The sequence below is a fragment of the Antedon mediterranea genome, chromosome 4 (genome assembly GCF_964355755.1).
Source record: "Antedon mediterranea chromosome 4, ecAntMedi1.1, whole genome shotgun sequence".
Classification (NCBI taxonomy): Eukaryota; Metazoa; Echinodermata; class Crinoidea; order Comatulida; family Antedonidae; genus Antedon; species Antedon mediterranea.
This window is the reverse complement of record NC_092673.1, coordinates 33,173,533-33,200,029: the sequence shown is the minus strand read 5'-3', so window position 1 is coordinate 33,200,029 and position 26,497 is coordinate 33,173,533. Positions and strand designations below refer to the sequence as shown.

At 33.3% G+C, this 26,497-nt stretch overlaps 2 protein-coding genes across 3 annotated transcripts; one reads left to right on the top strand and one right to left on the bottom strand.

Moving 5' to 3' along the window:
• Positions 1 to 340: 340 nt before the first annotated feature.
• LOC140047354 (transcriptional protein SWT1-like) lies at positions 341 to 25,362 on the bottom strand. 2 transcript variants are annotated; one of them, XM_072092311.1, is made up of 17 exons: positions 25,293 to 25,362; positions 11,342 to 11,470; positions 10,138 to 11,050; positions 9,828 to 9,889; positions 9,256 to 9,343; positions 8,658 to 8,827; positions 7,814 to 7,892; positions 7,316 to 7,404; positions 6,947 to 7,102; positions 6,454 to 6,554; positions 6,120 to 6,182; positions 5,720 to 5,817; positions 3,697 to 3,772; positions 3,357 to 3,584; positions 2,640 to 2,786; positions 1,791 to 1,872; positions 341 to 1,524 (listed from the first exon to the last, which is right to left on the bottom strand). In XM_072092311.1, exons 1-17 carry the CDS (start codon positions 25,323 to 25,325, stop codon positions 1,363 to 1,365), a joined length of 2,676 nt encoding a protein of 891 aa, XP_071948412.1. In that variant the 5' UTR covers positions 25,326 to 25,362; the 3' UTR covers positions 341 to 1,362. The 2 variants fall into 2 exon arrangements, with proteins under 2 accessions (XP_071948412.1, XP_071948413.1); XM_072092312.1 differs by lacking the exon at positions 25,293 to 25,362 and adding an exon at positions 12,340 to 12,408.
• Positions 18,539 to 24,597, top strand: LOC140047353 (NLR family CARD domain-containing protein 4-like). The gene is made up of 3 exons (XM_072092310.1): positions 18,539 to 19,869; positions 20,177 to 23,018; positions 23,404 to 24,597. The coding sequence occupies exons 1-3, from the start codon at positions 18,903 to 18,905 to the stop codon at positions 23,468 to 23,470; spliced, it is 3,876 nt and encodes a 1,291-aa protein (XP_071948411.1). The 5' UTR covers positions 18,539 to 18,902; the 3' UTR covers positions 23,471 to 24,597.
• Positions 25,363 to 26,497: the final 1,135 nt, after the last annotated feature.

The following is a 26,497-nucleotide window of genomic DNA, read 5'->3' as shown; positions in this document are numbered from 1 at the left end:
GTTCGCTGAATTCTTACGTCACGCCTTATGGATATGATTAATGAATATTCATGTTTATTTTGTGACGTTTCACGAGGGGTCCCCAACTTATGTACGAAAAGAAATATCGCATCCGGGCGTGGAAACCAACCTTTATGTTGTTAACGTATTTTTTTAAATGTAAATATTTTTTAAAGGAATGTCATAAAATGAAGACGACTATAAAGCATCAATCTTTAAATATATTTTATTTTCAGAAACAATAAATAATATGTGAATATAAAATTTCTTTTTTTGTATTGCACAATAAAATAAAATAGTTTTATAAATTAAATATATTTATATTCTTATTAAGCCCAACTAAATTCATGTTTTCTTTATTTCTTTGTTAATGTTATTCTTTTAACTCATTTTTTTTAAAGCAATTAATAATTTAAATCGAAATAGAATCTATATAATAAGTTTAAGAAAACTGAAAAAAAAACCCATCTATTTTTATAAAAAAATGATTTTTTAAATTTATTTTTCTTAAAATTTATTTAAAAATGGATTTATTTAGCACCACCAAGCTACAGTATTTAAGTACGAAAGTATAATACACACTCTTAAAGAGTTCATGCTTACATTATTCTAATTACTGCAGCAACTATATTTTTACTGCAATAACATGTGATTTTTGTTTGTTCCAATGAGGTAGACTGCAATAAACATTATTAAAATTATTATTAAGTAATTAATATTATAAAAAAATTTGCATAAAAGGGTATAAAGAGTCAAGCAAAATGTATTTACTGTAGTAACTGCAGTAGAATAATCTTGACGTGGTCCGTAAATCATAAATCAGAATAATTATTCCTGACGATGACATAGATAATTTAGTTATTAATAGTTTTTTAACTATTAATACATGACAATGTCTTGGCAATTTAATTACTTGTATGTATTAAAATGTTCATTTATATTTAAAACAAAAATCTGCTTCAGCTGATTGGTTGTCCTCTTAATAATGGCATCAGGTTTATCTCTGAGCTTAAGAAAAACCTGCATTAGCTGGCATTCTGGTTTCCTCTTATCAAATGGCATCAGGTTTACCTCTGAGCTTAAGAAAAACCTGCATCAATTGACCTTCTGTCCTCTTAATAATTGTTATTGATCAGATTTATCTCTGAGCTGAATAACTATGCTATGTTTTTTCTAATTGAATAATTTCTTTAGTATTTTTTTTTGTTATGGAATTCTCAAAATATTTCTTGTTGAAGAAGTTTAGGTTTTGTAGGCCATGGACCAAAATATTTAACCTTTAACATTTCTTAAGATGTCATAATAGTTTTCCACAATTTATGAACAGTGTATATAAATAAATCACTCTACCGTATACATGTACTAATGCATAGGTGGATGGCTGGAGCATGCTACAGCACACTGCTCTAACATGGCGAGTATGTTTTGAAGTTGGACAACTCCATTTGTTAGGATTGTCCGGTTACTTTCCACACAGCAAAACTGTTGGAAATCATCCTCATCAATCTTAAAATCTAGTGTAGCCTGCCAAACAAAAATTAAATAAATAAATAATAGCTAAAAAGGTTTTCAAGTTTTACATGGCGAATAACGCTATTAAAGTTAGGTTTGTGGTACACAATGGTAAACCACAAACCTAGTGAAGGGACCTCTAATTTGTAATTAAAAAAAATTTCCTTTCTAAATTTATAATTGTTGTTTTTGCTGAAATATAAGCCTAATCCTGAAGTCAAATTGTTTATTCAAAAATGAATAAATTTCAATATAATCGAGAAAATTATAATTCTTACCTTAGTCTCAACCAGGAGATGTGTGAGTTTTTCTAGAAGTTTGCTTGAGTCATGTTTTGATACTCTAGATGTTGCTAACACTCTGCAATAAGTAAGTAAATGATACCAATTTTACTAATAGAACAATGATCGCTTGTGCTTCAGACATCAAGCATCAAGGACACAGGCTTTTTTCCATTCCATAGCAATCAGGTTACCCCGTGTCTGGGACCAGCTTCCCAGACCGTTGACAGATGCTGCAGTCCTATAAAGCCCATCAGCCTTCATTAGAAAAGTTCATATTCATTTTGATTCGCTGTAACTGTATTTTGTCTTTATGTCTTTTATGTGTAAACTGACTTTGGGGTTGGGTCAACCGGCTCAGCTACAGTGATTAAGTTCACTTAGGTTGACCCTGGTCTCCCCAATTTCATTTTTTTTGTTTTGTATATACTTAAATAGACCAAATAAATAATGAAATGAGAACTTATGTTCTATTACTTCTGTATATCTTATTTTGGCAACCAAACAAAGCAACAAGAGGCAGAGCAGTACATGGATGAGAGATGGACAATAGAGTAATAAAGTTCTTTCTCAATATCATGGAAAACAGAATTGTGTGGAAGAATTTGGTCATATAAGATTGGATTTACTAAGTAAGCAAAACTTCTAGAGTGGTATGGTGAAAGTCCAGGTGGCCTAGACTGCACCCTGTTTGGAACAGGAATTTGGGTCAAAATGTATGAAAACGTTGCATCTACTTCATGTATAAAAAAACTGAATAACTTCAGAACCCCTGATGTTTAGATAAAAATAAAACTAAATTTTAATTATATTGAATTTATTGAATATGTAAAATTTGTAACAAACCTGTGGAAAGCTTCAACAATATTTTGTAACATTTCCCCTGATGAGTACAACCACTGTAAGGCTTGTGTGACACTAGGTCTTGTCATACCCTCTATTCCTTCACAGACAAGCTGATGTGGGAAGCCTAGACTATCAAATACCAGAACACTAGAAAAAGAAGTTATCATCATTATAGTCTTAATAATGCATACAATAATGACTTATCTCCTTAATACATTGAAACACTAGTTTTCGTAAGATCACCCAAGTTGAGCAACATTGGGCCCGGTTAGAGCTTGGATGGAAGACCATCTGGGAATATCGGGAGTTGGGGTCCCATTAGGCATTTGAAATTAGCAATGCTGACTCTTATGGCAGCCCCAGCATCAACAGTAGTATCTGCCTTAAGGTGGGCATTTGATAAGAGAAGCCCTTGATCAATGATAGGACCAACCAAGGTGCTTTAAACAGTCCTGGCTTAGTTTTATCCATGAATGCAAGACATTGTCGTTTGCGACAGACATCGGCTAATATACAAGCAATCTCTTTGGTTTAGGCCTTGCCTACCCTCTCATTAAAAATAGGTGTTTTAAAAGAAATAAGTAATGTTTTATAATTGTGCAATGGAACAAATTATTTAATTTGGTGAAAGATGAAACAATCTATTTTAACCTTATGAAATAATTTGTACCATTGCACTTAGAAACATTCATTATTATAGTAAAATATACTGTTTACCTTATTTGTAATATGACATGCCATACAGTATCAAACACCTGTGCGATGTGGTTGCTCGTTCCATTCTCAGGTACTGTGCTTGTTACCAAAGCCTCTTGCTTAACTTCGTTGACTACACTCTTGTTTTTATCGTTGGTATCAGATTTCAATTTGTTTATTAAATTATCGCATTGTTTACGTAGCGATTGCAGCGTATTTATTGCATGTGGTATTTCTGGAATTCTTGACCTTTAAAAAAAAAATTGTTATATTTTTTACTAAACAGTGACTGTTAAAAAAAACTCAATATAAACATTGTAATACAAATAGTAAATCAATATAAAAAAAAGATTAGACTTACTTAAAATGAGAAACTTGAGATTGGCATAGTGTTATTGCCTTAGATATCAGTAACTTAAGGCTTTCTGGGTTTTGAACTATAAAAAAAAATCAAATGTGACAATAAATTGAATATTGAATCACAAACATACATTATTCACTGGGTTACCGCTTCCAACAAAATGCTGATGTTTACAAAAGTTTGAGCATACATATACCCTGTAGTAGTTCTTCAATCATGGGAAAAATTAATGAATGACACATGACCAATCAAATGGCAGGGATACACTTAAGCTTGGATGCGAATCAAGGAATAAGCGCAACGTAATTTGACCAGTTACAAGCGATGGATTATTCAAACTGTCTGTCAAACTGGTAAAATGATGTTGCTGCTTACGTCCTTGTATTGCGTCCTAGTGGTGGGAACCAAGCTTTAGGTGATTGTGTTATAAAGTCCTTGTATTGCGTCCTAGTGGTGGGAACCAAGCTTTAGGTGATTGTGTTATAAAGTCCTTGCATTGCGTCCTAGTGGGAACCAAGCTTTAGGTGATTGTGTTATAAAGTCCTTGTATTGTATTGCGTCCTAGTGGTGGGAACCAAGCTTTAGGTGATTGTGTTATAAAGTCCTTGTATTGCGTCCTAGTGGGAACCAAGCTTTAGTTGATTGTGTTATAAAGTCCTTGTATTGTATTGCGTCCTAGTGGTGGGAACCAAGCTTTAGGTGATTGTGTTATAAAGTCCTTGTATTGTGTCCTAGTGGGAACCAAGCTTTAGGTGATTGTGTTATAAAGTCCTTGCATTGCGTCCTAGTGGGAACCAAGCTTTAGGTGATTGTGTTATAAAGTCCTTGTATTGCGTCCTAGTGGGAACCAAGCTTTAGGTGATTGTGTTTAAGTCCTTGCATTGTATTGCGTCCTAGTGGGAACCAAGCTTTAGTTGATTGTGTTATAAAGTCCTTGCATTGCGTCCTAGTGGGAACCAAGCTTTAGGTGATTGTGTTATAAAGTCCTTGTATTGCGTCCTAGTGGGAACCAAGCTTTAGGTGATTGTGTTTAAGTCCTTGCATTGTATTGCGTCCTAGTGGGAACCAAGCTTTAGTTGATTGTGTTATAAAGTCCTTGCATTGCATCCTAGTGGGAACCAAGCTTTAGGTGATTGTGTTATAAAGTCCTTGTATTGTATTGCGTCCTAGTGGGAACCAAGCTTTAGTTGATTGTGTTATAAAGTCCTTGCATTGCGTCCTAGTGGGAACCAAGCTTTAGGTGATTGTGTTATAAAGTCCTTGTATTGCGTCCTAGTGGGAACCAAGCTTTAGGTGATTGTGTTATAAAGTCCTTGTATTGCGTCCTAGTGGTGGGAACCAAGCTTTAGGTGATTGTGTTATAAAGTCCTTGTATTGCGTCCTAGTGGTGGGAACCAAGCTTTAGGTGATTGTGTTATAAAGTCCTTGTATTGCGTCCTAGTGGGAACCAAGCTTTAGGTGATTGTGTTATAAAGTCCTTGCATTGCGTCCTAGTGGGAACCAAGCTTTAGGTGATTGTGTTATAAAGTCCTTGTATTGTATTGCGTCCTAGTGGGAACCAAGCTTTAGTTGATTGTGTTATAAAGTCCTTGCATTGCATCCTAGTGGGAACCAAGCTTTAGGTGATTGTGTTATAAAGTCCTTGTATTGTATTGCGTCCTAGTGGGAACCAAGCTTTAGTTGATTGTGTTATAAAGTCCTTGCATTGCGTCCTAGTGGGAACCAAGCTTTAGGTGATTGTGTTATAAAGTCCTTGTATTGCGTCCTAGTGGGAACCAAGCTTTAGGTGATTGTGTTATAAAGTCCTTGTATTGCGTCCTAGTGGTGGGAACCAAGCTTTAGGTGATTGTGTTATAAAGTCCTTGTATTGCGTCCTAGTGGGAACCAAGCTTTAGGTGATTGTGTTTAAGTCCTTGCATTGCGTCCTAGTGGGAACCAAGCTTTAGGTGATTGTGTTATAAAGTCCTTGTATTGCGTCCTAGTGGGAACCAAGCTTTAGGTGATTGTGTTATAAAGTCCTTACCTCTGGAATGTATTGATGATTTTGCATACTGTAATAGTGACGTTACAATTGATTTGATTGGCCTTGGAAGAAACATACCAAACACTGCAATCCAGTGTCTAAAAGAAATTAAAAATTGGTAAACCTTGCCCTTAGCTGGAAGATGGTACTTATTTAGAAAAGATATGATATACCGATATGACGAGTAAACTCGTCGCTGGTAGCCAATGTGTTAAACAATTTTTTTAGTAGTAGCTCGTCGAGGGCCATATAAATTTTTTTTTGATGCACATTTTTTTTTAGTTAAATAAAAATGTTGCTTTTAATATTAATAATTTTTCGTTTACATAGTGTAAATGTTTGGTGTTGTTCTAAACACATATATTTCATTATAAAGACAGTATAAATAAAAAATACTTACTTATCATAGCACACCATGATATCCCTAAAAGACCATGGAGGTTTTACGATGACAATATCAAGCCTGAAAGAAAAAAAAGGTCTATAATGTGTAACCTGTCATTTAAAGCCATTAGGGCACAAAGTTGGTCATTATTTGTATTATTACATTTGACTCTATTTAATGTAGTAGAGCTGTAGCTTGGTGGTTAACATGCTTCCAATCCCAAGATCCAGGGTTCAATCCTGATCTTGTATGTATGTTGGCAGACATTGATGTGTATGAAAAGAAAATTTAAATTTTATCTGGGAAAGGATCAAATTTTCTAAACAAACTTTTGTGACTGGTTACTTACCATTGTTCTTCATATATATCTTTCATTTCCATCTCCAAGGCCAAAGAGAGGGCGCTCTTTAAAACCGCTTTCATTTCCGTTTCTATTTCTTGTAAAGATTGCTGAAAACCAATGACACAAATATCACAAGTTTAAAAATATTTGTTTAAAATGTTATATAGTATAACATTAGTTAAATACGCCAATATGTAGAATTATATAGAAATTAGTCTATAAATTATAATTAGTGTATATGACAGTGTATAGTCCAAGAGTATGAAATGGCCAAAATTAGAGTAGTGGGTGAGTCAATACTAGGATCGCATTGTCAATAAATTTATGTTTTTGTGTTCAAATTTAGCCAAAAATTTTGGAATGGGGATTATGCCTGAGCATGGTATTGTGTGGGTCATATCTAGGCCTAGTTTAAATATTTCTCTGATGGAATCTGTAAATGCAACCAAAAAACTCAGCACATGTGTACAGTGTACTCACTATTATTAAAGTAACTTACCACTTCAAATTTGCAGGCAATGTGAGACTCATTTTCTATTGGTTGAAGAGACTGGACTGTACCATTATTTTCCACAGGAAAATCAATTGGTAATTGCATGTGATCTGGTGAACCTAAACTAGTTGGTTGGAGCTTTTTTATCTCTATTGTAAAGCGCTAAATGAAATATAGAATTAAAATTGTTATTCTTTATTTCATCAAAAAAATGTCAGTTCATAATCATCCTCAACAACACATACACAATTTCGAAAGGTTTAAAATTCATTAATATTATTGAAACCGCAGAAAAATAGATATTTTTGACCAGCCCAAGAGTTTCCAGTATTTCTGTTGTATATAATTTAATAGTGTTATCAAAATTATACATACTTTTTGTGCAAATGCATTCACGCCAGAAATTAAAGCTTTAGTTTGAAGATTAATATCATTGGTACAGAGAGAAACGCTGCCTGTCTTAACTACAAAGAAAAAGAGATAAAAACACAAAATGTGAATATGTATATATATTTCATCTGACATACCATTACCATACACGATTCTTAGTGGTGTATCTCCACAAACAACAGTATTTGCCTCATGTATGTTTAGGTTAAGTTATGGTGTATGATGCAATGCGATACAACAAATTAAAACACATGTGAAACACATGTGATGCTGCATTACCAATTTCCTACGATACTGGAGAAATCTAGATACAATACAGAGTATTGGGTGTATCCCATGACTCCAACAAAATTACTGACGTTTAACCATCTCCAAAAACATTTTCATCATTGACCTTTGTCAATATACATATATTTAAAAGTGTAAAAATTCAGTTTATATCCTCAACCTTCTTTACTGTATTTTCTTATTTTTTTTACTTACCTTTTTCTTGATACTGCAGACAACATTTTAAAATATTGTCATCATTATTGTTAACATTGCATCCATCGTATAGAGATACCTAGAACAAGAAGACATACAAAATTATTTACAAAAATGATTTTTGCAGATATCACAAGCCTTGATATTTTAGGTTGTTTTTGTATTTTTTGGATGCTATGGTTATTTCCTGGTGAAATGCTTTCTTGTTTTATTTGTTTTGTATATTAATGTACTATACAAAATAAAGGAAATAAATAAATGAATGTATAGACTCTCAATTTGCAGTCCTTCAAGCTATTCAGGATTCACCAGAGTCTGCGTAAAATTTACTATATTCCTTGTTGGTGAAACCAAGGCAATCTATTCTAACAACAGGAGTTTGAAAGATCAAAGGGTTTATCTGTGGCTGCGACATAATCAGTTCCACACGGCCCTTACTGGACACCGTGCGTCATGGAGAATATGTACATACTGTACTGTTGGTTAAAAATGTTCATCTGGTTTTTTAAAAAGAACTACTAATTCAATACTGTTGGTATTTGTCACAGCCAGACATAAGATTAAAAGACTGTTAGGAGTTCCTATCTTGGCAAGGCGAGCTCAGAGTCTTTTTGTTAGATTGCATTGGTTAAATCAGAGTCGGTTCGAGGAAGATTGGAAAGGTTGATGGGGTTGTGGGTCTGTGTCTTCTAAAAACTAAATTCATATTGTTTTCACCTTTCAGAAGGCACCTGCTGTATCTGACTTCCAAAACAGGTACTGAGGAATAACTAATTTTCAATTAGAAATCAAGAAGTATCACGTCCAATAAATTTGAGGTCTGGCCGTAAGAATGGCCACTTACATCTTTTATTGACTGACCAATCATCCGGTGCTTCTCTCTGATGGCTTGATTGACATACTTGATAGCATTCATGACATCAACTCTAAGAGTGCTTGACCTCTGTGACTGCTTTAAGCCGTCAAGTTCTTGGATGACGACCCAAGGTACAATAAAACATACATACGGGAACTCTGTACATCAAGAATAAATATTTTGATTATAATATGGAAATGACTATCGGCATGAGCATGTAATCATTTCTTATCGGCACAGTCAACCATGCATCTAGTAATCTGTGGTGATAAGTCATTGGAAATAAAGAGGCCTTACTGTATAATAGACATTAGAAGCTTGATAAATATTTCCGGTAAGTAACAATGAATTTTATGCACAGTCAAGAATGCTGATAATCACTGTGCACTATACTGTATCAGCACAGTTGAAAGTGGCCATAGAAAATGTCAGTGGCGGATACATGATTTTGAAATAGGAGAAGGCCTAAAAATTGTGAAATGAAGCGCTGAACTTAACCTATGTTTTAGGAAGGCCCGGATCGGCTGAGCCACCTCCAAATACAAGTAAATTTTAACATTTAAACACTATTTATCTATTGCTATACCTTTAGAGTTAGTTTTCGTAATTTGTCGTAAAAATGTCCAGCTTGTTATAAGTACATTAGTATCAAGCACAACATAAACTGGCTGAAACTGGAAAAAAAATGTATTAAAAAAAAATCAATTTATATAAAATACAGTAAACCCCTTCTTTGGGACACCCGCACCTACACTTTTCTGTAAAAATAGCAAGATATGTTTTAGCATTACAAACAACCTCTATTCAAGGGAAAACACTATTAAGGGACAATATGGTGGGTCAAGGAGGTGTCCCTTTAATGGGAGTTATAGAGTAGTGTATAACCTTTCAAAGTAAACAGATGAGGTGTATAAATTTTACCTCTGTTGCGCATACATACTTTCAAGAACTTTTCTGTGTTTGTTAAAGAGTCCCTATACCATGAATGATAGGATGTCTACTGTAAATATCAAGCAGAAGGTTCGGGGTTCAAATCTTTGATTTTTCAAAGATTTCCTCATCTTTACTGTTAAAAAAGTAATTAATTTCTAGCTTATATCACTGGGCGGTTTAGAAATTTGTCTATGCCTGTAACAATTTTTAAGTATTTTAGCAAACCCTTTCTTGTGATTCCATGTGAATATCTTCAATGATTTGATTTACATCACCAGGATCAGTAACTGAAAAAATACAAGATTATGTCATTTTTAGGTATATTTATTTCATTTATGGCATTCTTTATTTAAATGTATTATTAACAGTAGTGTAACTGGAAACTTAGGAAATTCCAATCAGGCATTTACTGACAGACAACAGCCAGCAATGCAGCTCCTACAATGACCAGCTAACTGATTCTTTTTTTGATCTGATGCCAGGAGTATTTATTTTAAGTACTCTTCCACTGGTAAACATCCAACAAAATACTCACCTTCAATTCCCTCCATCCAGACATCTTCAGAGTCAACATCTTCTCGAACAATTTTCCTCCTGGTGTTTATGGTTACCAGAGATGTTTCTGATATAAATTCAACATCTGCTGATGATGCACTTGCCAGAGTAGAAGATGACACAGACGAGTGAGAGAATGGTCTTTTAGAAAGAGATTTTGTAATACTTATATTCCAATTCTTTTTTATCTCCAAACATGGGAGAGCACTTTTAATTCTTTCTTTAGCACACTGTGTATTTAATTTATTCAATGTTGCAATGGTCTGGATGTTCTTCTTACACTGAGATGATTTTTGCTTTCCCTTATTTGACTTTATACTATGGCTTTTCTCCGACATGTTAATATCTTCATTTTTTAACTTATTTTTTCTTCTTTTCCTTTTACTTCTAATAACAATCAGTTCTCTTTGTTCTGGTTTATGCTTATCTGGAGACTTTTTAGGATTTTTATGAGTAACTTCTTTTTTCACATTGTTTAACTTATTGACAGTTTTTATTTCTCTGCTTATCTTTTCCGTTTCTTTATTTGAAATCATTTTGGGTTTAGGCTTTCCTATCTTCTTGTTAATCTCAGTATTTGTTTCAGGAATTGTTTTCTTTTCAATAATTTGTACTTTTTTTGACGATTCATGTGCCCTTTGTACAGTTTTCTTGTTCATTTTCTTTATTGCCTTTTGTTCATAAAACTTCTTAAACTTTTCCTGAACTTCTTTCTGTTTTTGTTCAACACTTTTCTTTCGAATTTGTGACATTTTACTGTAAGTTTCACGATATTTCTTTATTTCTCCTTTCATTTTGTTTACAAATGAACTGTCTTTTTCTTTAGCTTGAAAATCAACATTATTTGCTTTTTCCTTTGACAAACTTTTATTTTTTGTTTTATTTGGTAAAGTCTATAAAACGAAACATATTAATTATTATAATATAAGAAACTAAATTAGACATTTCCAGGCATTGTCTTTATGAAAAATGTGCTACAAATTCAGGAGTGCCATTTGTTTCATGGTGTGTAAAATTTAAGTGTGTTGTCACACTCCTCAAGGGCATTTTAGGAGACAAGTGATCACACTCTACAACTAAAAAGACAAGGCCTGCATTTAATGCAAGTCTATCTTTTTTTTCAATAATAATAATTCAAATTTCAAAAATAATAATATTCATCCATTATTTTATTTTTAACTTACCACAGTAGTGGGCTTTTTCCAAGATGACTGTCCTGTCTTTGTGTCGAAGTAGTAAGGTATACCATGACCTCTTGACAATTTTAAAACCCATCCTTCCGGAAGATCCTTGGAATCAGGATTAACCGACATCTACACAATTTGCAAGTGCACAAAAAATCATTATGTTATGAGAATCAATGAGAGGCATAGTGAAGTTGGATTCAGGAAAGTACTTCTAGTTGCTAATCGCATACACCCACATTCACATTTGATGGTAAAGGTATTTACTGTATTATCTCCTCAATCAAGCTAAACTGGAAACTGAGGAAATTCAGATAAGGCCGGATGAACCCACGGCAGGCAGCAATGAAGCGCCTACGCAGATCAGCACATAGGAAGATAATCCCCTACGCATTTTAAATAGTGTACTCTACTGTATGTACACAGAACCAATTGCTTTATATCACATCCAAAGGATAAGGCAAAAAAAAAAGGACACAATCTTACATAAGGATTACAATTGGTATTTAAACCCAATTGCTTATCACATGCTAGTCAGATAATTATTTACACTATCACTCTCTGGTATGGCAAACAACGCAATTTCCATGTCAAAAACTCAACCGGTTCTAGCCTAATTAAAGCATGGAGGTATACAATTTATACCTCCATGATTCAAGTAATATTACTTAATTTTTTTAGTATAAATAAGGCCTTACTTAAAAATTAAAACAGAAAGCTACGAAATCAAAACTAAGACGGAAATTAAAAAATTAAATTGATTTTCATTTTGCGCCACAACACCTAAACCAGATGTGGTAAGTCTAGTAGTCTAGGCCTAGTCTGTTTTAATATTCCCCGAAATCCAGGCACATCACACTACCTTATTCTTCAAATCAGTGTCCTACGGTAAACACAAAGCGTGGCCTAGGCAATCCGGCAAGAAGTCACTGTATATATATAAAGCAGTAAGACTATTGCTGTAAAATATTATACATGACGATATACATATATGTTACCTTGCTTTATATTATATAGAAGAGTGTCTTAAGGAAGAAAATTAGGATTTTTTGGAACATACACTCATCGCCTTATCCGGTGTAAGATTGAATTGTGTCCAGCATTCAAAAGTGTCCGGGTGGACACTTTTCAGCATTGGATAGTGTCCAGTTGCATGTTTCAACGGGTTCGTGGGCGTTTTTCAACAATTTAATGCTGTCCGGCCCGTTTAATAATGTCTGACCCATGGATTGAAATGCGTCCACTATTAAATACTGTATCATACGTTTTATGATAGGTGGTTGTTTTTATCACGCCTGCACTTGTCTTGTCTTCTTTTAATAACCAATAATACTTAATGATGCCAAACAAATTTTTTTTTTCTAATTAAAGATCGCTTTGCCTAAACACCTCCAATTAGGGACCATTATATTATATGGTATGTGAAAAGACAAGAAGAATAAATAATTGTTAAGTATGTGACAAAAACAAGTAAATGAAGTGTTCCTCTTCCAATTAAAAATCACTTTACCTAAAACACCTCCAATTAGCGACCATTATATTATTTAGTATTAATAAAGCAAGAAGAATATATAGTTTTTAATTATGTGACAAAAAACAAGTAATTGTACTGGACCTCTTTCAATAAAGGACCACTTTACTTAAAACACCTCCAATTAGCGACCATTTTATTAATTGGTATGAGTAAAGACAATAATAATTAATAGTTTTAATTATGTGACAAAATTAAGTAACTGTACTGACTGGTCCGCTTCCAATTAAAGATCACTTTACTTTAAGACACCTCAAATTAATGACCATTTTTATTAATTGGTATGAGTAAAGGCAAGAATAATTGATAGTTTAATTATGTGACAAAATTAAGTAAATGTACTGGTCCGCTTCCAATTAAAGGTCACTTTACTTTAAGACACCTCTAATTAGCGACCATTTTTATTAATTGGTAGAAGTAAATACAAGAAGAATACATAGTTTTAATTATGATAGTGACAAAATTAAATAACTGTACTAGTCCTCTTCCAGTTATAGATCACGTTACTTAAAGAAACCTCCAATTAGCGACCATTATATTATTTAGTATTAATAAAGCAAGAAGAATATATAGTTATTAATTATGTGACAAAAAACAAGTAATTGTACTGGCCCTCTTTCAATAAAGGACCACTTTACTTAAAACACCTCCAATTAGCGACCATTTTATTAATTGGTATGAGTAAAGACAATAATAATTAATAGTTTTAATTATGTGACAAAATTAAGTAACTGTACTGACTGGTCCGCTTCCAATTAAAGATCACTTTACTTTAAGACACCTCAAATTAATGACCATTTTTATTAATTGGTATGAGTAAAGGCAAGAATAATTAATAGTTTAATTATGTGACAAAATTAAGTAAATGTACTGGTCCGCTTCCAATTAAAGGTCACTTTACTTTAAGACACCTCTAATTAGCGACCATTTTTATTAATTGGTAGAAGTAAATACAAGAAGAATACATAGTTTTAATTATGATAGTGACAAAATTAAATAACTGTACTAGTCCTCTTCCAGTTATAGATCACGTTACTTAAAGAAACCTCCAATTAGCGACCATTATATTATTTAGTATTAATAAAGCAAGAAGAATATATAGTTATTAATTATGTGACAAAAAACAAGTAATTGTACTGGCCCTCTTTCAATAAAGGACCACTTTACTTAAAACACCTCCAATTAGCGACCATTTTATTAATTGGTATGAGTAAAGACAATAATAATTAATAGTTTTAATTATGTGACAAAATTAAGTAACTGTACTGACTGGTCCGCTTCCAATTAAAGATCACTTTACTTTAAGACACCTCTAATTAGTGACCATTTTTATTAATTGGTATGAGTAAAGGCAAGAATAATTAATAGTTTAATTATGTGACAAAATTAAGTAAATGTACTGGTCCGCTTCCAATTAAAGGTCACTTTACTTTAAGACACCTCTAATTAGCGACCATTTTATTAATTGGTAGGACTAAATACAAGAAGAATACATAGTTTTAATTATGATAGTGACAAAATTAAGTAACTGTACTAGTCCTCTTCCAGTTATAGATCACTTTACTTAAAGAAACCTCCAATTAGCGACCATTATATTATTTAGTATTAATAAAGACAAAAAGAATAAATAATTGTTAAGTATATGACAAAAACAAGTAAATGAAGTGGTCCTCTTCCATTAAAAATCACTTTACCTAAAACACCTCCAATTAGCGACCATTATATTAATTGGTATGAGTAAAGACAATAATAATTAATAGTTTTAATTATGTGACAAAATTAAGTAACTGTACTGGTCCGCTTCCAAATAAAGATCACTTTACTTTAAGACACCTCTAATTAGCGACCATTTTTATTAATTGGTATGAGTAAAGGTAAGAATAATTAATAGTTTAATTATGTGACAAAATTAAGTAAATGTACTGGTCCGCTTCCAATTAAAGATCACTTTACTTTAAGACACCTCTAATTAGCGACCGTTATATTATTTTGTATGAATAAAGACAAGAAGAAGAAATAGTTTATAATCATGTGATAAAAAACAAGTAATTGTACTGGTCCTCTTCAAATTAAAGATCACTTCAATTTAAACACTTCCATTTAGCGACCGTTTTATTATTTTGTATGAGTACAGACAAGAGGAATAAATAGTTTATAATCATGTGATAAAAAACAAGTAATTGTACTGGTCCTCTTCCAATTAAAGATCACTTTACTTTAATACACTTCCAATTAGCGACCGTTTTATTATTTTGTACGAGCACAGACAAGAGGAATAAATAGTTTATAATCATGTGATTAAAAACAAGTAATTGTACTGGTCCTCTTCCAATTAAAGATCACTTTACTTTAAGACAGACACGACTAAAAGGTGAAATAATAATAACAAATAATAATAACAGGATTTTTATAGCACACATACCACAGAGTGCTCAAGGCGCATTAAAAAAAAAATAATAATAAAAACAAATCATACAACTCTCCCGGTCCCGAGAGCCGCTGTTTTGAGGTTGACCTGACAATTGTGGCAATTACCAATTGGGACATTACCCTTGTTGGACATCTGGTAAAAATAAATACTGATTATGCTGCCACTTTAGTACACAAAACGATAAATAAAAAAAAATAATACAACTTGTAGCATTCCATTTAAACACAGTAGGCCCTGTTCAAAACTGCTAGTGTAGAAAAGTCAAATCCACCCATATAATAAAACCTAGAACTAGCTAATGATGTAGAAACACCAACAGCTTATTTATCAAATAAAAATCAACATTATACTCATATACAACTCAACAGGTAATGTAGTAACGAAAATTGCCTCACAGCTAATGTAGTTAATATCGCCAGCTAATAATATATTATATATTTTACAAACCTAAAGTGCCTCTTTTGTCTTTCAATATTTTTCTAACAATCTTCCTTCTCCCATGATGAATTTATTTAACACTGCTGATTTCAACCATGGTCATAATTTAAGAAGTACTGTTCATAAGTTTCAGTTAACTATTCCTTTTGTAAGATTAACTAGTTCTTCTCACTTTATTTATGTTTCTGGCCCTTTAATTTGGAATCAATTAGATACTAGTATTGTTAACTCTTCCTCTCTCCCAACTTTTCGTAAAAAACTTAAAAGTAATTTGTTATCATTGTACTCAAACTAGACCTTCAAAATGTTTTTGTCATGACTTTTTTTTATTTTATTTAATAATTATATACAAATGTATTTTTTTCTTTTGTTTATGGGTCTTGCGTGACAAGTATTCTCTTCTTGCAAGATCCTCTATTAATGGTATTTTTTGTATTTTCTCATTATAAATTATCATTCTTTTTATTGTATTGTTATACCATTGATAGAAACTAATAAATGTTGAATTAAAAATGTCTAAATCATGTGCAAATGTATTTCTCTACTTGTCGTCAGTCTATCCACCTCTCGTAAGTGATCGGCTTTCAAAACTTAGCACTCTGATCGTAAGCAACCACCTTTGTTAGCGACCACCTTTAATATTTAAAAGGGACTACCTCTGTTAATGGACCGCTTCTCACAATGGACAACCTCCTGAAGGGGTAACCACCTCTCATAACGGACTGCTTTCATAAACTACCACCGCTCGTAGACGACCACTTCTTTTACCGACTACACCTCCCGTAAGTGACCACCTCAATAGAGGTGGTAATTTGCGAAAGGTGGTCGTTACGGAATTATGAGAAGTGGTCCCTTAGGAGAGGTGGACGTTTTTTTTTTAGAGATTATTCGAAAAATACAAAAAAACGAAATACCCTTGAGTGAACGAATAATTTTGATGCGCAATTAAGGTGTTTATTTTGCCATATAAAATATAAAAAAATAAATATTTTTTGGTAATATGCATCAACAATATTTTTCAAATGTATTTTAGATAAATAAATAAATAATGTAAAATCTCTAGAAACAAATAAAATATTGTGACTAATCAATTCAATGTTTTATTAAATAAAACCAAAAATCAGGCATCTGTGAAAAAAAATATAATGAAAAAGAACTCACTTTAACAATGACGAACTTACTTGTTTAAAGCACTTTTGTTATCAGTTAATATTATTAAATTAGTAACAGTATTATGAATATTACAAAATAATATTTTGAGAACTGAAAAATATTTTGAGGGAACAAATATATTTAGGGAGAACAAAATAAGATTTCAAGAACTGAACAATATAAAAAATGAATTACTACTTCGAGACAAGGAATGATCGAGAGAACGAAATAATTTCGAGGGAAATTATTTCGTTCTCTCGCGAATTAGTAATTCGAATTCCAATGAAATAATATTTCGAGAGAACGAAAATAGGTAGGCCCTATGCCTATATGATTTAGTGATATTCATTCCCTAGAAATAATAATACAGTACCGGTAGGCTATATATTTTTTCAAGTTGTCAGATTTACTTCAAATTGACAACAGGTTGTATATACTCAATCAAAAACAAACAATTTAATTTGATTAGACTATATGTCTCCAGATATAATAATAGTAATATTTATTTCAATCGACTTGATATTTTGCGATTCAAGTTGGTATTCTAAGGAATTATAATTACCCTAACGGGAGTTGGTGACCGTCCAGTGCCCTAGTTTTTACGGGGTTAATATGATGTCGATGGTCCTACTTTTTTATCGATGAAAGCTGCCCGGGTGGTTGCAGCCATTTTCAACAGCTGGTATTACACTATTCAATGCTGAAAATTGTCCAGTGGACACTTTCAAACACCGGACACATTTAAATCTTACACCGGCACTCGACTCAGATCTCCACCACCACCACCACACCATCACAACACAACAACAGCAGGTGCTCGCTCGCTCAAGCGTCATTTTCTACGGCGATCCAGAAGGAACGCCCACACCAGATATTTAAATTACTCTACCATTATTCACAACACATCCAACTTGTGTATTGTACAAATTACAGTGCTTTCTTTGGGCCTTGGTACTAACTTTTTTGGATCGGAAATGAAGACGATTTGGAATTTCTAAAAGTCGTAATGTTTCTATTTATACAGTTTACCTCAAACCAAATCTTACACCCATCAACCGCCATATTGGTTAAATACGACAGATGTTACAAATCCTTTATTTCGGCGCAATCTAAAGGCCAGTAGGCTAGCTATTTGCCGTTGGTAAGTTAAGTTAGTGGGTGTCACACACGGTGACTCGTTTAATCTTTCTTGATATCCAGATAAGATAACTATGATATGATCAAGATCGGGAGTTGGACTAGGGCAAGCCTCCTATGAGGCCTAAATCAGGAACAACTAATTTCAAGTTTACGATAGGCTACATGTTGGGTGGCCGATACCAATTAAGGTCAAAAAGGCAACAAGTATAAAACAATACTTATATTGAATTTCAATTTTGTATTTAGGTTTCAGAAAGGGTCGGCCACATCGCATTGCTAGGGCAGAGTGTGGGTGGACGTGAGTCCCTTACCGGATCTATCGGATGAGAAGTTAAGCCGTTGGTCCATTGGTGCATTGACACAAACGACAAACGAGGCCTACTAAAAAGAATGAAATGAATCCAAGAGGTCCACAAAATAGATTATTTATAGTAAGTATAAGCCTTTATCCACTTCCTCACCGCCACCATTATGTTTAAGACATAGGCCTACTGTCTGACCCTCATTCATATCACGAAATTTCCTTTTATTTTAGGGATATTTCCTTAAAATAGAGGTACTAGTAGAACCCATTATTAAATCGAATTTCTTCATTTAATCCACAGTTCCTAAATTGGCTAACACAGTTTCAGCTGAAACCATGGCAAGTCTTCCGGTTTATGATAAGGAAACCGAAAACTATTCGCGTATTTGTTGTTTGCTACTCTCAGAAGGTACAGAGGCAATGAGACGTTTTTTTCTTAGCCATGCTTCTGGTTATGGCCTAGTCCTACAGCCAAGCCAACTTCACGAATTCTTGGCAAATAATAGAGATAAACTTATCGAAAATTTGAAACCAAATACACTGACAAGAACAGAAACAAAACAAGATGTTATTCCCCATGAAAGGAAAAGCTGATATAAAAAAACTTGATATCACTTTGTTATTTATGTTGATAAAGCATTTATGCGTGTTTAAAGATAATATGGTTGATGAAAGCAAATGGAATGAGATGCCTGGGAATTCCGAATTAGCGAACATCGTTCGTCTCAAGAACTTCAGAAACGCTAAAGCACACCCGGATTGCTGTCGTATTAGTCCAGCTGATTTCAATAATGAATGGATTCGTTTGTCAAAAATGCTGCAAATATTAGGAGTTGACAAAAAGGTGATTGATTTGTATGCTTCTAAGGATATTAGTGTTACTGACCAACAGAAGGTTATCGAAGAAATCAGAGAGCTTGAGGAAGAACTGAAAGAAATAGTTGGAGGCATCCAACGAGAACTGCAGACAATCTCATCAGTCACTAAACAAAATGAATCAGCGATTAGAGATGTTTTGGATGGCCAAGAAGATGTCAAAACTTCAATGAGAACTTTAAAAGATCAAATGGATGCTTTAAAGAGTACCGATAAACAGCAATTTGAAACTAGGCTTACTCAACCCACAAACTCTACACCAATTTTAACACTAAACACAGGCCTATTTAAAGAAACGTGTTCACAACTTAACTACAAAGTTAGCTCTCCCGAAAAAGTAGACCCAGACAAACTTAACATTGACAAGTTGTTTACACCTGATACGAACCAACACGTCGATAGGAAAGAAAGCAATGCAATACAAAAGAAATATATTAATTCAAGTGCGGAGTCATATAAAGTAGCCACCAGAACAACATCTGCAGCTGAGGGTCAGGATACAGTACATGATATCGGAAGAGTACAGGATGAATTGGATTTGAAGGGAAGTCTGGCATTATTAGTTCGTGGACAACAGAATACACAGGTCGTTGTCCAGAATCTAACTAATACAGTGGGGAGCTTGGAAGAAAAGATAGAACATGTCTTTCCCAGTGGTTAGTATTACCTATGAATGATACCGACTTTAACTCACTAAGAGAGCCGGATTTTATTAAATTTTACACAAAGAAATACTGGGCACGGCAACATTAAAATCTGTCCATTTTCTATGATACGGGCCTTGATTTACCGACCGGTTCCAACCAAACTAAATTATTCCTCTTCACGAGACAAGGATTTATCTTCTAGTTTGGGACCCTATCAACAGTTTATTTTCTTGTTTGATTAATATATTTATGCTGAAATTATCTCAAGCTGTTGATAAATAAATGTATATGAATGAATTCCTTTTATCTACCACAGCACCACATCATCGTGTTGAATGTGAAGACGACGCTCTACAACTTTGCTTCAACGCTGTTAAACAAAATTATCTTCAAACGAGGAACCAGATTCAGTTACTACCATGGGATCGTTCGGATATTGTCAGCATGGACACATTGTTTACCAACTTAACGTTAGTTGTGGATTTACTTGAACCAAATGAACAACTTAAAATTCCTCTAAAGTCTTATCATGACATGTTCAGAAATGACACAAGTAGTGGAGTTCCCATAACTAGGGTATTAGGTTATGGTAGAGCCGGGATTGGCAAGTCAACTCTTATCAATAAAATGGCTTATGACTGGGCAAAGGGAAACAGCGATTCACCAATAAAACGTTTCAAGCTTGTAGTAGCTCTCAGCATGCAGAAGATATCACCAGATGAAAATGTTGTTGAAGCTCTGTTTAAGCATGGTATTTTGACACGAGAGCATCTTATATACAAAGATATCCTGAATCGGTTTGTTGAGCAGAAACCGGGTGAAGTAGCTGTACTACTTGATGCATGTGATGAATACAAACCACAGAGTATTGATAGCCCAGAAAATGGAGAAATCTTGAAGCTTCTAGAAAACAAACATCTGAGATCAAGCTTTGTGGTAGTAACTTCGCGGCCATGGAGAGTTGAGGAATTTAAAGAACATAGAGGCATCTACTTACACTGTGAGCTGCAAGGTTTTTCTAAAAAGAACGTAGAAATCTATGTGGAAAAGTTTTTTCAACGAGACGCTGCCAGGGGAAAGGCTCTAACAAAATACTTGCACAGCAATGGCCTAATCAACGGTATTGCCACCTTACCAATGATGACTAAGATCCTTTGCTGGTTATGGAAAGACAACGCATCAATGAAACTTCCAGAAACATTGAGTGAACTATATCAAAAACTGTTAGACTACATGTTTAAGAGACACTTGGACAAAGACAGTGATAACACAGAACAACTGACCAAGTATTTGAATAAAGTGGTTAAAATCATTGGTCGTGTTGGACTGGATGGGTTGTTTAATAACAGGACACTCACGTTCAGAGAAAGTGATTTTGATGTCAGTTCACAGTTAGAAGATACCACATCAAAGAATGTTGTTGCAATTTCATGCAAGATCGGATTACTGATGAGGGACACTGTCTCGGGAAATGTGGCATACAAAGAACCAGAAGATGAAGACACGGATTCTGATGATGACTGTTACTTCTCAACGACTCAGCTGAAAGACAGCATGAAGCCAGAGGTTGGAGTTCTATTCTTCCACAAAACTGCGCAGGAAAAGTGTGCAGCAATGTATGCTGCTAAATTGGCGCGCCGTAAACCTGAAGAATTTCAGTCATTATACTTGGATAGAATAGCTACCGCCAAAGATGCTCTCCAATTTGAAATGCTTCTTTTGTTCTTGAGTGGCGAACATAGAAAAGTTGCCAAATTGGTTTTAACTCACTTATTGGAAATTTTCGAAAAGGAATTATCAGTTAATAGCGACAGCTATGTATCGGGTAGACTATCTTTTGAAGGAAGTATGCGGTATCAAGAATATGTAGAATTAATTATTCGATGTTATCACGAGAGTAAATGTTGTGGTTCTCTTAATGATATTATGGTTCAAATATTCAAACATAGACATATTCGGTTTAGTAATTTTTCACCTACAACCGCGAACTCACTTGGTTATCTACTCAAATATAGCGAGGCTCAAGAAGACCAGACGAGAATTAATGCAAACTTAAATATTCACAAGATCGAAATGATGAACATCAGCATTCAGACGAACAAAGAGATAAGCACTTTGTGGGAAATGTTTCCAGATGACCAACAAGAATTTATCAGAAAGGTGAAAAAGTATTCGCAAATGCCTATAGAAAAGCTAAGACGGAAACTACGAGAGTGTCGGGTGGAAACACTACCTCCAGCCTTTCGTCATTTTCCAGAATATCAGTGTTTATCTTTTATGAGGACGTTTCAAGTCATCCACGAACATGGAGGCGACGACACGGACATCACACCTGTTGTGAGTTCACTCCAGAATGTAAACCTTGAAAAGATTACAATTCTTGGGTTTGACATAAGTAGCATGGCTGACGTTTTACCAAATGCTTTACGAAAGTCAACGCTCACTGTTATCAACCTTTCAAGTGCCAACATTGGACCTGAGATATGCAGAACAGTTGCAAAGTCTTTAAAAAAGACTCACAGCTTAAAAGAATTAATCCTAAAGAATAATCCCATTGGCGATGGAATCGGGTTTCTAGCGGAATATTTCAAGTACGTAACAAAACTTACAAACTTGAATGTTAGTTACAGTCCTGTTACCGAACAAGGAATGGTTATATTGTCACAAAATTTACACGAATTACAACAGATGGAGAAGCTTTCTATATATCAATTATTTGATGCAGCTAGTGAATCATTCGCCCAAGGAATACAGAATATGAATGCATTAGAACTGATTACACTTCCACTACAAGGACTGTCTTCATCAGAAGCATTTAGAATTGTTCAAAGAGCTTGTCAATGCCCTCAGATGGTCGAGTTAAAGATCACAGACATGACTAGCAATTGTGACTTGATGGTTAGCTGTGCTGCAGACAACCTCATCGAAATGCCATATCTGAAGATTGTAAGCCTGTATGGTAAAAGAGATGAAGGAAGAGTGGAAATAATCAAAAAAGAATGTACGATAACAAATGGTGCGTGTAATGCAGTTATAAGGATGTTAAGAAGAATCGGATCACTTGAACGTCTTCAAATCGTAAGTTTGTGGATGCCCAAGGAAGGACTAGAGGAGGTGGCTATGGCCTGCGAAGATCACCACAATCTGAAAACGTTTAGGTAGGTACTTGGGCAGTCTCCTCTATCATGCCTATGACATACACTGTTACTGTTAGTTGTTTTGCTTTTTATAGTCGAACACTGTTTTATATGAACGCAAAGCTCATGGTAGTTCACCATAGAGCCGTGAATTGTTCGCTTTACAAACAATTTACAAATCTTTAGGATAGGTATTTGTACTAAACCTTTAAATAATAGAGGTTAGGTACAGTTTTGACTACTTTTTGTAAATTTGGCGAGTTATTGCACTGCACTTTAAATATCTAACATTGTTACGACTTACACAGTAATCAAACATGTATTCATCTTACTTCTTCCCGTCCGTGATTCGCTTATCTATGTAACTGAATGAACGAATTAAAAAACGTCTGTTACTTTTTCCTAGATATTCTGGAGAGTGTGTTCCACCTGGTATTGACATTAACAACTTCAAGAAGATTGAGCTTTACTAGGAAGCAGACTGCATCAACAGATATTTAAACTCAATTGGAACAAAGTTATTCACCACAGTGGATATTCAATCCATGAATGCCACAGAATTTTTAAAGAAACATTATTACTAAGTAAAAAAAAGTATAATATAAATGCCAATTAGCTAATCTAGACCGAAGTTCGCACAATTTAAGGCAATAACATATACTGAACCTGTATCTTCGCCAACAAGTATTTCGACATTATGATGAGCACAATATTTTCTCCATGATATAATAGCAAGTTAATATGTTTATTTATTAAAAGAATAATATACTGTATATTTGTTATACTGTCCTAATATTTAAGGTTCCAGATTTCAGATTTTGTTTTCTCATTTTCACACACATCCTCATCTTACAGTTTAAACATGTTTAGTATCTCACAGGGTGGGTTAGAATTTCTCCGCCTGGTAAACGTATATATGCCAAGTTATATATTATTCAACAGATTTTTAGGGTAATATTTTATTTTGATTATTTGCCGTATTATATAAAAGTCCAGTACGGGACAAATACATATTTGGTGTGTGAATGTACAATGCAATGTTTATACGTGTTTTCTTATTTATTTATTAATATGAACAGTACTTACTTTTAACTTGATAATAATTACAATTAAAAAGAACCTTCACTACTTTACTTGGTATTCATAGTTACCAATAACAATTATTGTGTGTTAATCTATTATACATAAACTTTTAGACATGCATTTATTCTATATTTGTTTAAATTTCGAGAAAGGCTCTTTTGATTTAAACCAAATATGGTAAAAACTATTTATTTTCCAATTTTTTTTTAAGAGTTTGAACTGTCCTGATGTACTCTATTAGCTTTGCAGTAAAATTTTAGTGTAATATTATTGTTGTTTTTGTGTATACTGTACTAGTACCTTCGCAATCTTTGAAACTGTGACCACTGTGCAACGAACTAGTGCCTAAGTGGCTGTGAAAACGAGGCATTGATTTGTATTGATCATAAGAAGCATGCCATTTTCAAACATAATACGGTGTTTAATAACTAAAATGTTATATGTATTGTTCATCTTAAACAAATAATTTGTAAACATTTTTATGGAATATGCCATTTTAATAATAATAGTTATTCACTTTGACCAGAAATTGGATAAAACAATTGTTTACCTGAAAAAAACTGTAATTAAAAGCAAAAAATGGTCAAATTGACTGGAAATTAATTTTTGGTTGAATTTAAACGTTAATTATTTTGTCTTTTTCTTGTTCTACGGAAGTTATTAACTTTAATAAAACTAAAAAAGGACATATTCAATGTCTGATTTACTAACAAACATGTTTGAAGTTATTTGAATAAATACAATTATCGATTATTTTATCAATTGTTTAAGTTTTATTATGTAATATATTGGTTAGTAGTGGTTATCAGGAAATGAATTATCATATCAAAGTCCTGTTTTATAAGTCTGTGTAATGTCTTTGAGTCGCGTGACAAAGTCCATGAATTGAGTCACACCTTTACATTGATCAAGCGCCATATTGGTCGTGAACTTGTGATTCCCAAATTGGGTAAAAATACCAAAGTGAATTGGTAAGTAATAATTAACAACAAAAGATATTTTGTTGATTTGAGTAGAAGAGAAGAGTAGAGTAGAGGAGGTATGCAATTCATATTTTAGTAAAATGTATACAGTAGACATAATTAGGCCTACTTTTAATTCAGTAACGTGCAACCTTATAAAAAAACCTTTACTATTGTATTATTATGCTATTATCGTCATTATAATAATTATCATTAGGCCTATTATTATTATTGTGTCTTTCTACCATACCTTGAATACTGTAAGAATATAATCCATATACATTTTTTTACTTTACTTTTTACTTGTATTTTCATTTAAAGGCCAAATATAGTGAAAACTGGGTACGAGATCGAGCGATGACTTGACAGAAACTACTAAAACAACTCAAACGCATGCGCAACATGAATTAACATGACGTCATGGTCCTAGGTTATTACAAATTCAAAGCTCTCTAATATGTAATATCTTTTCGATCTTATTATTTCTCTGTGGGTAGTATTCTTGCTGTTCGCGTTGTAAAATCAAAGTCACTATTAAATCATAGTAGTTTTACAATTTACATCATGCAAACAAAATGTTGAGATTTAGGCATATACTTACAGTTTTGTATGCTTTCAAACAGTGGAGACATTACAAAAACGTACATAATAATTAAATATAACAACATACAGTATATGACAAAAAGAATGTTTTTTATTATTATTATTTCCAATTCATACTTGCAACAAATTAATTAATTCAAATACATTTTAAATGTTAATGATTCGGGGCTAGTTTTCCTAGAAAAATACGTGCATTGATAAAGAATTAAATGAATAGAAGCCTATACAAATAATAAAGAAAAGTATATTCTTGACAATGGATCAATCGCCAGAGAGATCTTATTGGAATAGGCCTAAAAAAAACCTGTAAAAACCAGTATTGCTATTTTTAAATGTTTAGGAAAATGTGCATTCAGCTATGAAATCATCATTGTGTAGGAACATTTTACATTTTAGCATAACAATCAAACATAACAAATTCAACAGTGACGTACGCATTGGTTTGAAATACTCAGCCGATCACCAGTTTTTGGCATTCGGCAAGGAGTGGCTCGTGCTGGTGGAACTAAACTTTCTACAAATCAACGAAGGATAAAGGTACCTGGACCTCATTTACTTTGCATGCAGATGGTAAGCTTTAATATTACAAAGATAAAAAGTAAGTAGTGACTATTTATCGTATTCCTATAAAGATATTCAGGTGAAAATTATTGATTAATTTCATTTGGGATAATCAAGTATAACAAATTCAGCAGAGGCACAGTTCGTTTTATTTATCTATTGTAATAATATCTATTATAAACTGCATTGTTTCAGTTAATTAAAGCATGTTTATGTGCCTAGAATTGGTGTCATAATAATTAATAATTTCATGTAACTATTCACAAAATCCTAAAAATATTATTTTTTGAC

Coding starts and splice junctions, on each gene's coding strand:
- LOC140047353 (XM_072092310.1), top strand. CDS start 18,903: ATGTTATTCCCCATGAAAGGAAAAGCTGATATAAAAAAACTTGATATC. Junction 19,870..20,176: donor AGAACATGTCTTTCCCAGTG/GTTAGTATTACC, acceptor TATCTACCACAG/CACCACATCATCGTGTTGAA. Junction 23,019..23,403: donor CACAATCTGAAAACGTTTAG/GTAGGTACTTGG, acceptor ACTTTTTCCTAG/ATATTCTGGAGAGTGTGTTC.
- LOC140047354 (XM_072092311.1), bottom strand. CDS start 25,325: ATGTATATGGATTATATTCTTACAGTATTCAAG. Junction 9,890..10,137: donor CTGGATGGAGGGAATTGAAG/GTGAGTATTTTG, acceptor GTATTTTTTCAG/TTACTGATCCTGGTGATGTA. Junction 2,787..3,356: donor CATGTCATATTACAAATAAG/GTAAACAGTATA, acceptor TTCTTTTTCTAG/TGTTCTGGTATTTGATAGTC.